This window comes from Melanerpes formicivorus, unplaced genomic scaffold, assembly GCF_026170545.1.
Source record: "Melanerpes formicivorus ecotype bairdi unplaced genomic scaffold, bMelFor1.0.p_v2 SCAF_24, whole genome shotgun sequence".
NCBI lineage: Eukaryota > Metazoa > Chordata > Aves > Piciformes > Picidae > Melanerpes > Melanerpes formicivorus.
Window position 1 is genome coordinate 13187864 of NW_027142376.1, and position 12394 is coordinate 13200257.

A 12394-nucleotide genomic window follows, 5' to 3' on the forward strand; every position below is an offset into this window, starting at 1 on the left:
GACTGGAGCCATACTGGGGGCAGTGAGGCTGTACTGGGGGGCACTGGGCAGACTGGAGCCATGGTGGGGGCAGTGAGGCTGCACTGGGGGGCACTGGGCAGACTGGAGCCATACTGGGGGCAGTGAGGCTGTACTGGGGGGCACTGGGCAGACTGCAGCCAGGGTGGGGGCAGTGAGGCTGTACTGGGGGGCACTGGGCAGACTGCAGCCAGGGTGGGGGCAGTGAGGCTGTACTGGGGGGCACTGGGCAGACTGGAGCCATACTGGGGACAGTGAGGCTGTACTGGGGGCAGTGAGGCTGTACTGGGGGGCACTGGGCAGCCTGGAGCCAGGGTGGGGGCAGTGAGGCTGCACTGGGGGGCACTGGGCAGACTGGAGCCATACTGGGGGCAGTGAGGCTGTACTGGGGGGCACTGGGCAGACTGGAGCCATACTGGGGGCAGTGAGGCTGTACTGGGGGGCACTGGGCAGACTGGAGCCAGGGTGGGGGCAGTGAGGCTGCACTGGGGGGCACTGGGCAGACTGGAGCCATACTGGGGGCAGTGAGGCTGTACTGGGGGGCACTGGGCAGACTGGAGCCGTACTGGGGGCAGTGAGGCTGCACTGGGGGGCACTGGGCAGACTGGAGCCGTACTGGGGGCAGTGAGGCTGTACTGGGGGCAGTGAGGCTGTACTGGGGGGCACTGGGCAGACTGGAGCCATACTGGGGGCAGTGAGGCTGTACTGGGGGGCACTGGGCAGACTGGAGCCGTACTGGGGGCAGTGAGGCTGCACTGGGGGGCACTGGGCAGCCTGGAGCCAGGGTGGGGGCAGTGAGGCTGCACTGGGGGGCACTGGGCAGACTGGAGCCATACTGGGGGCAGTGAGGCTGTACTGGGGGGCACTGGGCAGACTGGAGCCGTACTGGGGGCAGTGAGGCTGCACTGGGGGGCACTGGGCAGCCTGGAGCCAGGGTGGGGGCAGTGAGGCTGCACTGGGGGGCACTGGGCAGACTGGAGCCGTACTGGGGGCAGTGAGGCTGTACTGCGGTTGGGGCTGTCAGAGGCTGCCGGGGTGGCCTCCGCAGGGTGCAGGGCTGGGGGTACCCTCTCCCTTTCCCCCTCCCCTCTCCCCAGTGCTCTTCATCCTCCCAGCAGCTTCCCCCAGCCCCGGGGGCTCCCAGCAGCCCCTCCCGAACCCTTCTCCCCTGCAGCAGCCCTGCCCCGCCCCTAACAACGGCCGCGCCAATAGCAAGAGGCCTCCCCAGGGCAACCGTCCCGCCCCCAGCAGTGGCTCATCCAGTAGGGAGAGGCCTCCGCCGGCACCCACCCCCACCCCCGGAAAAAGCCCCTCCAATAGCGAGGTAGCTCCTGACAAGGCCTCCTCCAATAGGAATAGGTCTCCCCGTCGCAACCGCCCCGCCCCTAGCAACGCCCCCACCAATAGCCACGCCCCAGCAGCCCCCGGGAAATCCCCGCGGGAAGGCAGAGCCGCGCGGCGCGCTCATTGGTTGCGGGGGGCGGGCACTGTTTATTGACCAGACCCACACCGCGCCCCCTAGCGGCACCCCGTGGGCACGACCGCCAGCGTTGTGAATGAGGGCGGGGAGATGACACTTGGGGAGCCCTGGGGAGGTGTCCCGGGGGCCCCTGGGAGGCTCTGGTGCTCGCTGGGGTTCCAGCCCCTTCCCCCCCTCCCCCATCTTCACTTCTGGATCCACAGAAGCAGTCCTCGGGGGATCCCAAAGTGTCCACCCCCAGCCCTGCCCAGTCTCAGAAGGTGTGAACCAGCGGCACCGTGGGCAGCTCCGGGGCAGGGGGTCCCGTCCCCGTGCCCCCACTGCTGCTGCTACCCCCAGGCACCCCCCGGGCAGGGGTGGGAGGCTGTCCCCCATTGCTGCCCCCCGGGACCGGCTCCCCCTGGACCAGGAGGATCTGAGGGGCACCGGCAGGGGGCAGCTGAGCCAGAGCCTGCAGGCAGAGGTGCGCAGGGGTCCCCTCAGCCCCCCGCAGCAGCAGCACAGCTGGAGGTGGACACTGGAGGTGGACATTGGGAGCCTCTGTGGTTTGGAGAGGGACACTGGGGACCTCCACAGCTTGGAGGTGGATGTTGGACACCTCTGTGGCCTGGAGATGGATGTCAGGGACCTTGGTGGTGGTTTGGAGGTGGACATCTTCCACCTCTGAGGTCTGCAGCTGGACATTGGTTACCTCAGTGGTCTGGAGATGGACGCTGGGCAACTCTGTGCCCTGAAGGTGGACATCTGTCACCTCCGTGGCCTGGAGAAGGACATCTGCCACCTCTGTGGCCTCAAGCTGGACATCTGCCACCTCTGTGGCCCGAAGATGGATGCTGGGCACCTCTGTAGCTTCAAGGTGGACATCGGGAACCTCAGTGGCCTCCAGGTGGACATCTGCCACCTCTGTGGCCTCAAGGTGGATGCTGGGCACCTCTGTGGCCTCCAGGTGGACATCTGCCACCTCTGTGGCCTGGAGATGGACACTGGGCACCTCTGTGGGCTGGGGCAGGGCTGATAGCTGGATGTTGGTCACCTCGGTGGCCTGCAGCTGGATGTTGGCGACCTCCATGGGCTGGGGAAGGGCCTGAAGCTGGACATTGGTCACCTCCGCAGCCTGCAGCTGGAAATTGGTCACCTCCAAGGGCTGTGGCAGGGCCTGGAGCTGGACATTGGTCACCTCTGCCTCCTGCAGCTGAACACTGGTGACCTCGGGGGGCTGGGGTCCCCGCGGGGCGACAACGCCACCCCCCGATGCCACCCCTCAGGACAATGAGGCTGGTCCCCGCTGGGGCCCCCCGCCAGCGCCTGCAGCTGCACCCCGGGGAGCGCCTGCCCCATGCCCGGCACCACCAGGATGCTCTGCCCGCCGGCGGGGGGCACCTGGGGACCCTTCCCCAGGCAGGGCTGAGGCCCCTCGGCAGGCAGCAGGGTGAAGGCCGAGGGCTCTGCCGCGGGGGTGGGCAACAGCAGCAGCTTCCGTGGTGGGGCCGGGGGGCTGGGGATGAGCTGCAGGCCCTGGAGGGTCTGCACCAGCAGGAAGGTTTGGCCTTCGGCAGCGGGAGGGGGAAGAGGAGGAGGCGGCGGCGGCGGCAGAGCAGGGCGGGCAGGGGTCCCACGGGGGGCGGCCGGGGCGTGGGTGCGGAGGTGGCGCTGGAGGTAGGAGGCCATGACGAAGGCCTTGGGGCAGAGGGAGCAGCGGAAAGGGCGTGCGGCAGAGTGGGTGCGGCGGTGCAGCTGCAGGTTGGAGGAGTGAGTGAAGGCCTTGCCGCACTGGGGGCAGGCGTAGGGCCGCTCCCCGGTGTGCACCCGCTGGTGCTGCCCGCAGGTTGGAGGTCTGGGCGAAGGCCTTGCCGCAGACCGGGCAGGCGTGGGGCCGCTCCCCGGTGTGCAGCTGGCGGTGGCGCCGCAGGCAGGAGGTGTTCTTGAAGGCCTTGGGGCAGTCGGGGCAGCGGTAGGGCCGCTCCCCGGTGTGCTGCCGCAGGTGGTACTGGTAGTGGGAGGCCCACTTGAAGGTGAGGCCGCAGTGGGCGCACTGGAAGGCGCGCAGCCCGGTGTGCACGCGCTGGTGTGTCTGCAGCAGCGAGGAGCGCTTGAAGGCCTTGGGGCACTGCGGGCAGGCGTAGGGCCGCTCCCCGGTGTGGTCCCGCATGTGGTAGCGCAGCCCTGAGGAGCCCTTGAAAGCCTTCCCGCACTCCCCGCACCGGTAGGGTCGCTCCGGCTGGGGGCGTGGCCACCGGTTCCGGAGCCTCGGGGGCGGCGGCGCAGGGAGGCAGTGGTGGCGCGGGGGTGGGGGCAGCGGCACCTGCAGGGTGGCTGCGTTGGTGGCCCAGCAGCCCTGCCAGCTGCACGAAGGCCTTGGGGCACAGGGAGCACTTAAAGGGCCGCTCGGCGCTGTGGCCGTGCCGGTGCCGTGCCAGCCCTGAGCTGTTCTTGAAGGTCTTGCCGCAGGTGGCGCAGCGGTGAGGGGAGGTCAGGGGGGCGGCCGCCGGCGCCGAGTGGCTGCTCTGGTGGCCCAGCAGCTCCTCCTGGCTGGCGAAGCTCAGCGGGCAGCCGGAGCACCGCCAGAGCACTTCGGGAGGCGCCGCATCAAGGGGCGGCGGCGGGGGCAGCAGCGGTGGCACAGCAGTGGCGGCGGCGGAGTGGCTCTGGAGGTGCTTCTGCAGGCAGGAGTCCGACACAAAGGACTTGGCGCAGGTCGGGCACTGGTGGGGCCGGGCGGCAGCGGCGGCAGTGTGGGTGCGGCGGTGCAGGAGGAGGTTGGAGGAGTGAGTGAAGGTCTTGGGGCAGAGGGAGCAGGCGTAGGGCCGCTCCCCGGTGTGCACCCGCTGGTGCTGCCGCAGGTTGGTGGCCTGGGCGAAGGCCTTGCCGCAGACCGGGCAGGCGTGGGGGCCGCTCCCCGGTGTGGGTGTGGCGGTGGCGCCGCAGACTGGAGGAGTTCTTGAAGGCCTTGGGGCAGCTGGGGCAGCGGTAGGGCCGCTCCCCCGTGTGCTGCCGCAGGTGGTACTGGTAGTGGGAGGCCCACTTGAAGGTGAGGCCGCAGTGGGCGCACTGGAAGGCGCGCAGCCCGGTGTGCACGCGCTGGTGTGTCTGCAGCAGCGAGGAGCGCTTGAAGGCCTTGGGGCACTGCGGGCAGGCGTAGGGCCGCTCCCCGGTGTGGCCTCGCTGGTGGTAGAGGAGGGCGGAGGAGCCCTTGAAGGCCTTGGGGCATTCGGGGCACTTGTAGGGGCGCTCCCCGGTGTGGCTGCGCTGGTGGTGAGCCAGGCGGGATGACCACCGGAAGGCCTTTCCGCACTCCCGGCAGGCGTAGGGCTGCTCGGGGCCGCCGGGGGGCGCTGCGGCTCGGGGCCCGGCTGGCGCTGGGGGCGGTGTGGCTCCTGCCATGACGATGGCCCTAGGGGATGAGGCAGGCAGGGTGGGGGTGAAGAGAGGAGGGAAGGTCACCTGCCCCCCTCCCCGCAGGGAGCTTGAGGGGGTGTGATGGGGGCTGGGGAGGCTTAGGGGGCTGGGGGGCAGTGATTGTGGGGCTGGGGGTGTTGGGAGGCTCAGAGGAGGTGGGGGAAGGGAGGGGATAGGAGGTTGTGGAGGGGGCTGAGGGTAGTTTGGGTGGGGAGGGGGCCAGGTACCCCCGGGGGCTGTGCCACTCTGGTGCCAGCCCTGGGAGGGACTGAGGACAGATGGGGGGGGGCTAGGACCTCCCCGTGTGGTTGGGGAGGTTGGGGGGGGTTGAGGAAGCTGAGGGGGCAGAAGGCTTGGGGTGGGGAGCCTCAGGGGAGCCTCAGGGGAGCCTTAGGGGAGCCTCAGGGGCGTTAGGGGCTTGGGTGGCTCAGGGGCAATCTGGGAAGGGGGAGCCAGGTGCCTCTGGGGCGGTACCAACGTGGTGCCAGCCCTGGGAGGGGCTGAGGACACCGGGCGGGGGCTGCCACCCGGCCACGTGGACAGGGGTGAGAGGGCGTGGCCTGGCCTCCGTGGCCGGCGCCAAACGACGCGGGCTCCAACCCCAACCAATCAGAGGGGGGGGTACAGACCACGCCCATTCCAAGCACCCGTCCCCCCACAGGCAACGCCCCCTACAGACCACGCCCCCCAGCAAGTGCCACCTTCAGGCTCTGCCCCCGTGACAGACCACGCCTCCCTCTGTGACGTTTCCCGGCTCCGGCCCCGCCCCCTCCTCCCCTCTCCCCTGCCCCCCCGCAGGCCCCGCCCGCCCCGCGCCTGCGCTGGCCGCCGTTCCCCGGCCCCCCCGCCGCCTCCGCCCTGCTCACCTGCCGGGAGCGGGGGGCAGAGCAGCCTGCCCGCCGCGGGGGTCAGGGCAAGGGCAGGGCCGGGGGCAGGGCCTGCGTTCGGCGCCGCAGCCTCACGCCCGCCCCCGCCGCCGCCGCGCAAGGAACTGGGCCGCACGGAGCCACGCCCGCCGCGCCCGCGCGCACCCCCCTGTGGCCGAACGCCCGCGCGGGGGCTGCTGGGAAGCGGAGTCCGCCGGCGGCGCCGCCACCTTGGGGAGGTCAGCGAGGGGCGGGAGGGCCGCGCACCCCCCTGCGTCCCGGTGCGGAACGGGTCCGGGCGCGCCGCGGGGCACGGGCAGATGGTTCCGGGGTCACCGCGCGCCGCCCGTTTTGCCCTCCCAAAGGGGACCGAAAGGGTTGGGGGTGGGGCTCGGAGGGTCATTATCAGAGCACAGGAGGACCTGGAACTGCCGGAGAGGGTTCAGGGGAGGCCACCAAGATGAGCAGAGGGCTGCAGAACCTCCCCTGTGGGGCCAGGCTGGCAGAGCTGGGGCTGTGCAGCCTGCAGAAGGCTCCAGGGAGACCTCAGAGCAGCCTCGCAGTGCCTGGAGGGGCTCCAGGAGACCTGGGGAGGGACTTGGGAGTGGCAGGATGAGGGACATGGACACAACCTGGAGCCACGGTGTAGTGGTCAGGAGGTTGGGTGAGAGGTTGGACTTGGTGATCTTTGAGGTCTTTTCCAGCCTTATTGATTCTGTGAGACCCCAGGAGAAGCCAAACCTAACCTCGCAGCTGCCCTTAGAGCTCCTCTTTGGAAAGCTGTCGCTGCCAGGCCCCACAAAGCCAACATCCTCTCAGCAAACAGCTCAGCTGCAGGGAAGAGCTCCGGGGTAAGGGCAGGGTTTCTTTGATCCTGAAAGCTGGAAAACATTCTCACTCCCCAAGCTCCATCTGCTTCAACCCAAAGCTCTCCTGCAGCTCAGGTGTGTGCTACCTACATTTTATGTTAGAAGTGCTTACCATGAAAGGACAATGTAAACATTGCAGCAGGGAGCACAGGATCAGATCCCCAGGCCCACCTCCTTAGCCAACAGACTGCACTCCAGGCCCTGCTGCTAAACCCTGGGGTCAGGATGGGGAAAGCTCTGCAGAGCAGGGCTGAGGCACAGCGCAGGACACCAGCACAACAGGAGGCTGAAGGGAGACCTCACTGCTCTCTGCAGCTGCCTGCAAGGAATCAGCCTCACCCTAACGCCCAGAACCCTAACCCAAACCCTAATGCTAAGCCTAACCCCTGGAACCCTAACCCCCAGAACCCTAACCCAAACCCTAATGCTAAGCCTAACCCCTGGAACCCTAACCCCCAGAACCCTAACTCAAATCCTAATGTTAAACCTAACCCCTGGAACCCTAACCCAAACCCTAATGCTAAACCTAACCCCTGGAACCCTAACCCTAATGCTAAGCCTAACCCCTGGAACCCCTAACCCCCAGAACCCTAACTCAAATCCTAATGTTAAACCTAACCCCTGGAACCCTAACCCAAACCCTAATGCTAAACCTAACCCCTGGAACCCTAACCCTAATGCTAAGCCTAACCCCTGGAACCCTAACCCCCAGAACCCTAACTCAAACCCTAATGCTAACCCTAACCCCCGGAACCCTAACCCAAACCCTAATGCTAACCCTAACCCCCAGAACCCTAACCCAAACCCTAATGCTAAGCCTAACCCCTGGAACCCTAACCCCTAACTCTACTCCTAACCCCTAACCCTAACCCTCCTCCCCCCCCCCCCCCAATTCCCATCCCATCTTTTAGCACCTCTAAGATCACCTCAAGACCCCCCCAGCACCGCCCCCCAAGACCTTGAGACCCCCCCACAAACCCCTCCGAAACCCTAACCCCCCCAGACACCCTCCAACCCTTTTGACACCCACCCCCCCCACCCCCCCCCCGCCCCGGATTCCAGCAGGACCCCCCCAATCCACTCTCTCATCCCCCTCAGTTCCCATTCTGTCCTTATTTGCCCCTCTACAATCCCCTTCAGACTCCCCCAGGTCCTCCCCTAAAACCTTGGGACCCCCCCCACGAACCCCTCAGAAATCTTAAGCCCCCCCCGATACCCTCAAACCCTTTTGACCCCCCCCACTCACACCCCCCCCCCAAATCCATCCCACCTCCACTTTCCCTCCTGCCCTTTTTGCCCCTCTATGATCCCCCTCAGACCCCACAAGGTCCACCCCCCAAACCCTTAAGCCCCGCCCCCCCCCCGACATCCTTTTGGTGTCTGTCCCCCCCCCGGACCCCTCCAGAACCCCCCCAAACCATCGCCCCCACCACCCCTCCACGACCTCCCCCCCCCCCCCAGATGTTTTTCTTCCATTAAAATCTTTTTATTGCCACAAAAAAAAAAAAATAAACCAACCCCAAAAAAACCCAACCCCAAAACCCAACAAAATGAAACAAAACAAATCGGGGGGGGGGGGGAGGGGATCGTTTTGGGGGGAGGGGGGGCTGGGAAGTTTCGGGGGGGGGGTCCTCACTCGAGTGGGGGCTCCATCAAGTAGCCGTTTTCAGCCCCCCAGGTAGCCGTCGTGGGGGGCTTGGAGGGGATCCGGTTGGAGGAAGAGTTCGGAACCGGATTCGGCTCCCAGGGAGTCTCCCACGCCTCCCCCTCCCCCCCCCCCCACCTCCTCCTTCGGGAATATTGGGGGGGGGGTCTCTCATCCCCTCCCCCCCCCTCCCCTCCTCTCCCTCTCCCGCTTGTGATCCCTCTCGCTCCTCTCCCGCTCCCTGTCCCTCTCCCGGCGCCGGTCCCGGTCGCGGTGGCTGCGGCGCCGATCCCGATCCCGGTCCCGGTTTTTGTCGTCGCCTTCCTTCGAGCCGAAGTTTTCCAAGGGCCCCGAGTCGCTTCCCCCGCCCCCCATCCCCCCTCCGCTTCCCAGCTCCTCGTTAGGATCCATGGATTCGGGACCGTCCTCCTTCTTCTCCCGGTCCCGCTCCCGGTCCCGCTTGCTGCGCTCACCGCGAGCGGCTGCGGCGTTTCCGGTCCCGTTCCTTGCTCCGGTCTCGGCTCCCCCCCCCGTTTCCGGTCCCTTTCCTCTTTCTCCCGGCTGCGGGTCCGTCTGCGGCGTTCCCGGGAGCGGGACCGGCGCCGGTCGCGATCCCGAGAGCGTTCCCGGCGCTCCCGTTCCCGCTCCCGCTCCCGGTCCCTGCAGGGAGGGCAGGGGGAGGGGGGAAAAGGTGGAGTAGGTTAAAAGGGAGGCGAAGGGGAAGTGGGGGAGGGGAGGGAGGCTTCCGGGGGTAGGGTCCCTAAGCGGGGCAGGAGGGACCCAAAGGCAGCACCAGGATGGGACCAGGAGGAGCTGGAGGCAGCTCTGGGGGCTCCAAAGGGGGCAGGGGGGAGATGGAGGTGGCACACTGCACCCAAGGGTGGCACCGGCAGGAGCTGGAGACAGCTCTGGGGGCTCCAAGGGGGGCAGGGGGGAGATGGAGGTGGCACACCACACCCAAGGGTGGCACCGGGAGGAGCTGGAGGCAGCTCTGGGGGCTCCAAGGGGGGCAGGGGGGAGATGGAGGTGGCACACTGCACCCAAGGGTGGCACCGGCAGGAGCTGGAGACAGCTCTGGGGGCTCCGAGGGGGGCAGGGGGGAGATGGAGGTGGCACACTGCACCCAAGGGTGGCACCGGGAGGAGCTGGAGGCATCTCAAGGGGGGCAGGAAGGACCCAAAGGTGACACAAGGACCTCTCCAAGGCCACTAAGGACTAACCTAAGGCCACCAAGAACCAACCTAAGGCCACCCAGGTTCACGCTGAGGCCACCAAGGGCCCCTCCAACGCCACCAAGGACCTCCCTAAGGCAACCAAGACCCTTGCAAAAGCCACCAAGGCCCCACCAAGGCCCACCCCAAGGCCACCAAGGACCCCCCAGGCACTGCCCAGGCCGACCTCTCATCGTATCGGGAGGTGTCATCCCCTGCCCGAGTGCCGGATGTTGACGTCGGCGCCCGCCCTCGCCTGGTACCCCCCAAGGCCACCACCTGGAGGGGACAAGAGGGACATCAGTCAGGCTGGGAGGGACCCTCTGGAGAGCATCTTCAGCAGGGTCACCGCTTGGAGCGGCCCAGGAGCTCTCAAGGGGGTTCTGGAAGCCTCCTGAGATGGAGGCTCCAGGACCTCACTGGGCAGCTTAGCTCTTGGGTTCCACCAAGGGCAAAGGCCAAGGCCTTGGAGGTCTTCCCTCGGCCAATGGTTGACGACCATGGAGGTCTTCTCCAAGCCAGCGCTTAGGCTTGATGACCACGGAGGTCACAGGGGTTGACCTCACTCTGAGCTCTCTCCCCCATCCAGCTGAGCCCAAGCACTGGCCTGACACCAGCCCCCGAGCTGGCTTCGCCCTCAGGCACTGCCTGGCCCCCCGGCCGCGGAGCTCCCCTGGCGCAGCACTCACCGAGGCGCCGAGGCCTCCAGCCCTTCACCGTCCGGCCCCGCTCCACGTCCACCAGCACCCTGCGGCCGTCGATCTTCTTCCCGTCCGCGTGCTTGTAGGCGGCTGGGGGGACACGGGGGGGGGGCATGGAGATGAGGAAGGGTCGGGGGGGGGGGGGGGAGCGCCATTAGTCTCAGCAGGACCCTTCCAACCCGCCCCCACCCCCCCCCCAAATCCACCTCCCACCCCCACCCCCCAGGCCACAAGCAGAGCTTGGGTGGCTTTAGGCCTTCCCCCCTCCCCCCCCAATTTCTAACCCCCCCCCCCCCAGAATTTTATGGGTGGGGGAGGCCACAAAAATAATTCCCCCCTCCCCCCCCCCCCCCCCCCCCCCAAGCCACAGCTGGAAAGGAAAAGGTTAAGCAACACTGCACTCCCCCCTCCCCACCCCCCCCCATAATTTTTGACAACCCCCCCCCCCCCAAATCAAAGCCACAACATTGGGGGGGGGTCACCACAGCTGGAAATTGCGCCCCCCCCCAAGAATTTGGAGGGGTCCCTTATTGCCCCCCCCCATTTAATTTCTTTTGGGGGGGGGGTTGTCCCAACTTTTACCCCTGCCAATTGCCCCCCTGCCAGATTATTGGGGGGGGGGGGGATACACCACTTCCCCCCCCCCCACTTTAACACTCCTCAAGCTTTTTGGGGGGGGTGTGGCACCACTTCCCCCCCAGCACACCTAAACCTTGCCCCTCCAGCCAAAAACTGAAACCCCCCTCAGTTTATTTGGGGAGGGGTCAGAGGGGGGGCACCACTTTTGCCCACAGGTTTTCCCCTGTCCTCCCCCTTCCATCTTCACCTCTCCAGCTGCTCCTTGACCTCCCCCCCAGGCTCATTTCTATTTGGGGGGGGTTTACCATTTTCACCTCCCCTTCTCTTTTGGGTGGGTGGGGGGGTCACCACTTTTACCTCCACTTTGACCCCCCCCCTTACAACTTGACACCCCCCCCCACCCCACCATCTCTTTCTTTTCGGGGGGGGATCACCTCTTTTACCTCCACCTTGGGCTGCCCCCCCATCCAGCAGCACTTTTAGGACTCCCCCCCATCTATTTTTTGAGGGGGGGCACCCCAAACCTTGCCTTACCTGCATGCCCCCCCCCCAGACACACTGAACCTTCCCTTTACATCCTTCACATCCTTCCCCCCCCCCCCCAAACCACCATTTGGGGGGGGACCTCCAAGGCACCAGCAGGTGGACGCAGCCCCCCTTTTCCCAACCCCCACCCTAAGTATTTCCACCCTCTCCCCGCCCCCCCCCCCGCACTGTTCCACATCCAAGTCCTGAGTTGAGCGATGCAGGATGGGGGGGAGGAGGGGGGGAGGTCCACGTTGCCCCTCCCCCCGAGTTTTTCAGGCTGGGGGGGGTTGGGGGGGGGTGACCCCAAGTCCGGCAGCTGCAGCTCCTTGGCCAGGTGGGGCCTTACCTGAGACCCCTTCCCTACCTCATCACCTCCTCCCCCCCCCCCAACTTTAAGCCCTCCCCCCCACCCCCCACCCCCGAGGTGCCCTCCCACCCCCCACCCCACACACACACACCCCAAGAGTGGCTGTGGGGGTGGGGGGGGCTTTGCCCCCCCTCCGCTTGCCCCCCTCCAAAGCCACTTTCCTTCTCCTCTCCCCCTCCCCATGGTCACTGGGACCGGGGGGGAGGTTTTCTCCCCAAACCCAGGGGGGGCTCAGCCCCCACCCCCAAGTTCCCCCCCCAATTCTCCCCCCCTCATCAACCCCCCCCGCCCCCCCCCCCCATGCTCTTGGCCCTGCACACAATCTAGGATCAGTTATCGGGGGGGGGCAACTTACTTTTAAACTGGGGGGGGGCTGGGGGTCACTTTAGGGACCCCCCCCCCAAACCCCCAACCCTGGGGGGCAAATCCTGCCCCCCACCCCATTCCTTTCCTTCTCAGGGCCAACTGGGTTAAGATAGAGGGGGGGTCCTGTCTTGTTGCCCCCCCGCTCTACTCCTCCTCCTCTGGTAGCAAAGGGGGGCAGGGGCACCTTTAGGGGCCCCCACCCTAATCAAGACCTTTCTTGAGGGGGGGTCCACGAGTCCCTACCTCAGCTGAGACTGAGGCTGTGACTGTGTGAAGGGGGTGGGGGTGTCTGGGGGCTCAATCCTCTGTGATGGGCTGGGGGAGGCGCTACAAGGGGGGCTAAGAGGAGGCCCCCCCCCCTCAATTTG

General features: G+C 66.8%; 2 protein-coding genes across 2 annotated transcripts; both read right to left on the bottom strand.

Annotated features, from left to right (window-relative positions):
- Positions 1 to 1485: 1485 nt before the first annotated feature.
- Positions 1486 to 5841, bottom strand: ZNF628 (zinc finger protein 628). The gene is given in 6 exon segments (XM_068152949.1): positions 1486 to 2758; positions 2761 to 3316; positions 3318 to 3714; positions 3716 to 4386; positions 4388 to 4889; positions 5761 to 5841. Coding segments are annotated over 5 exon segments (3123 nt in total). The 5' UTR covers positions 4880 to 4889; positions 5761 to 5841; the 3' UTR covers positions 1486 to 1751.
- Positions 5842 to 8147: 2306 nt separating this feature from the next.
- Positions 8148 to 10387, bottom strand: LOC137448410 (U1 small nuclear ribonucleoprotein 70 kDa-like). The gene is given in 6 exon segments (XM_068152950.1): positions 8148 to 8745; positions 8747 to 8797; positions 8799 to 8957; positions 9672 to 9698; positions 9700 to 9764; positions 10175 to 10387. Coding segments are annotated over 6 exon segments (729 nt in total). The 5' UTR covers positions 10302 to 10387; the 3' UTR covers positions 8148 to 8445.
- Between the last annotated feature and the right edge of the window lie 2007 nt (positions 10388 to 12394).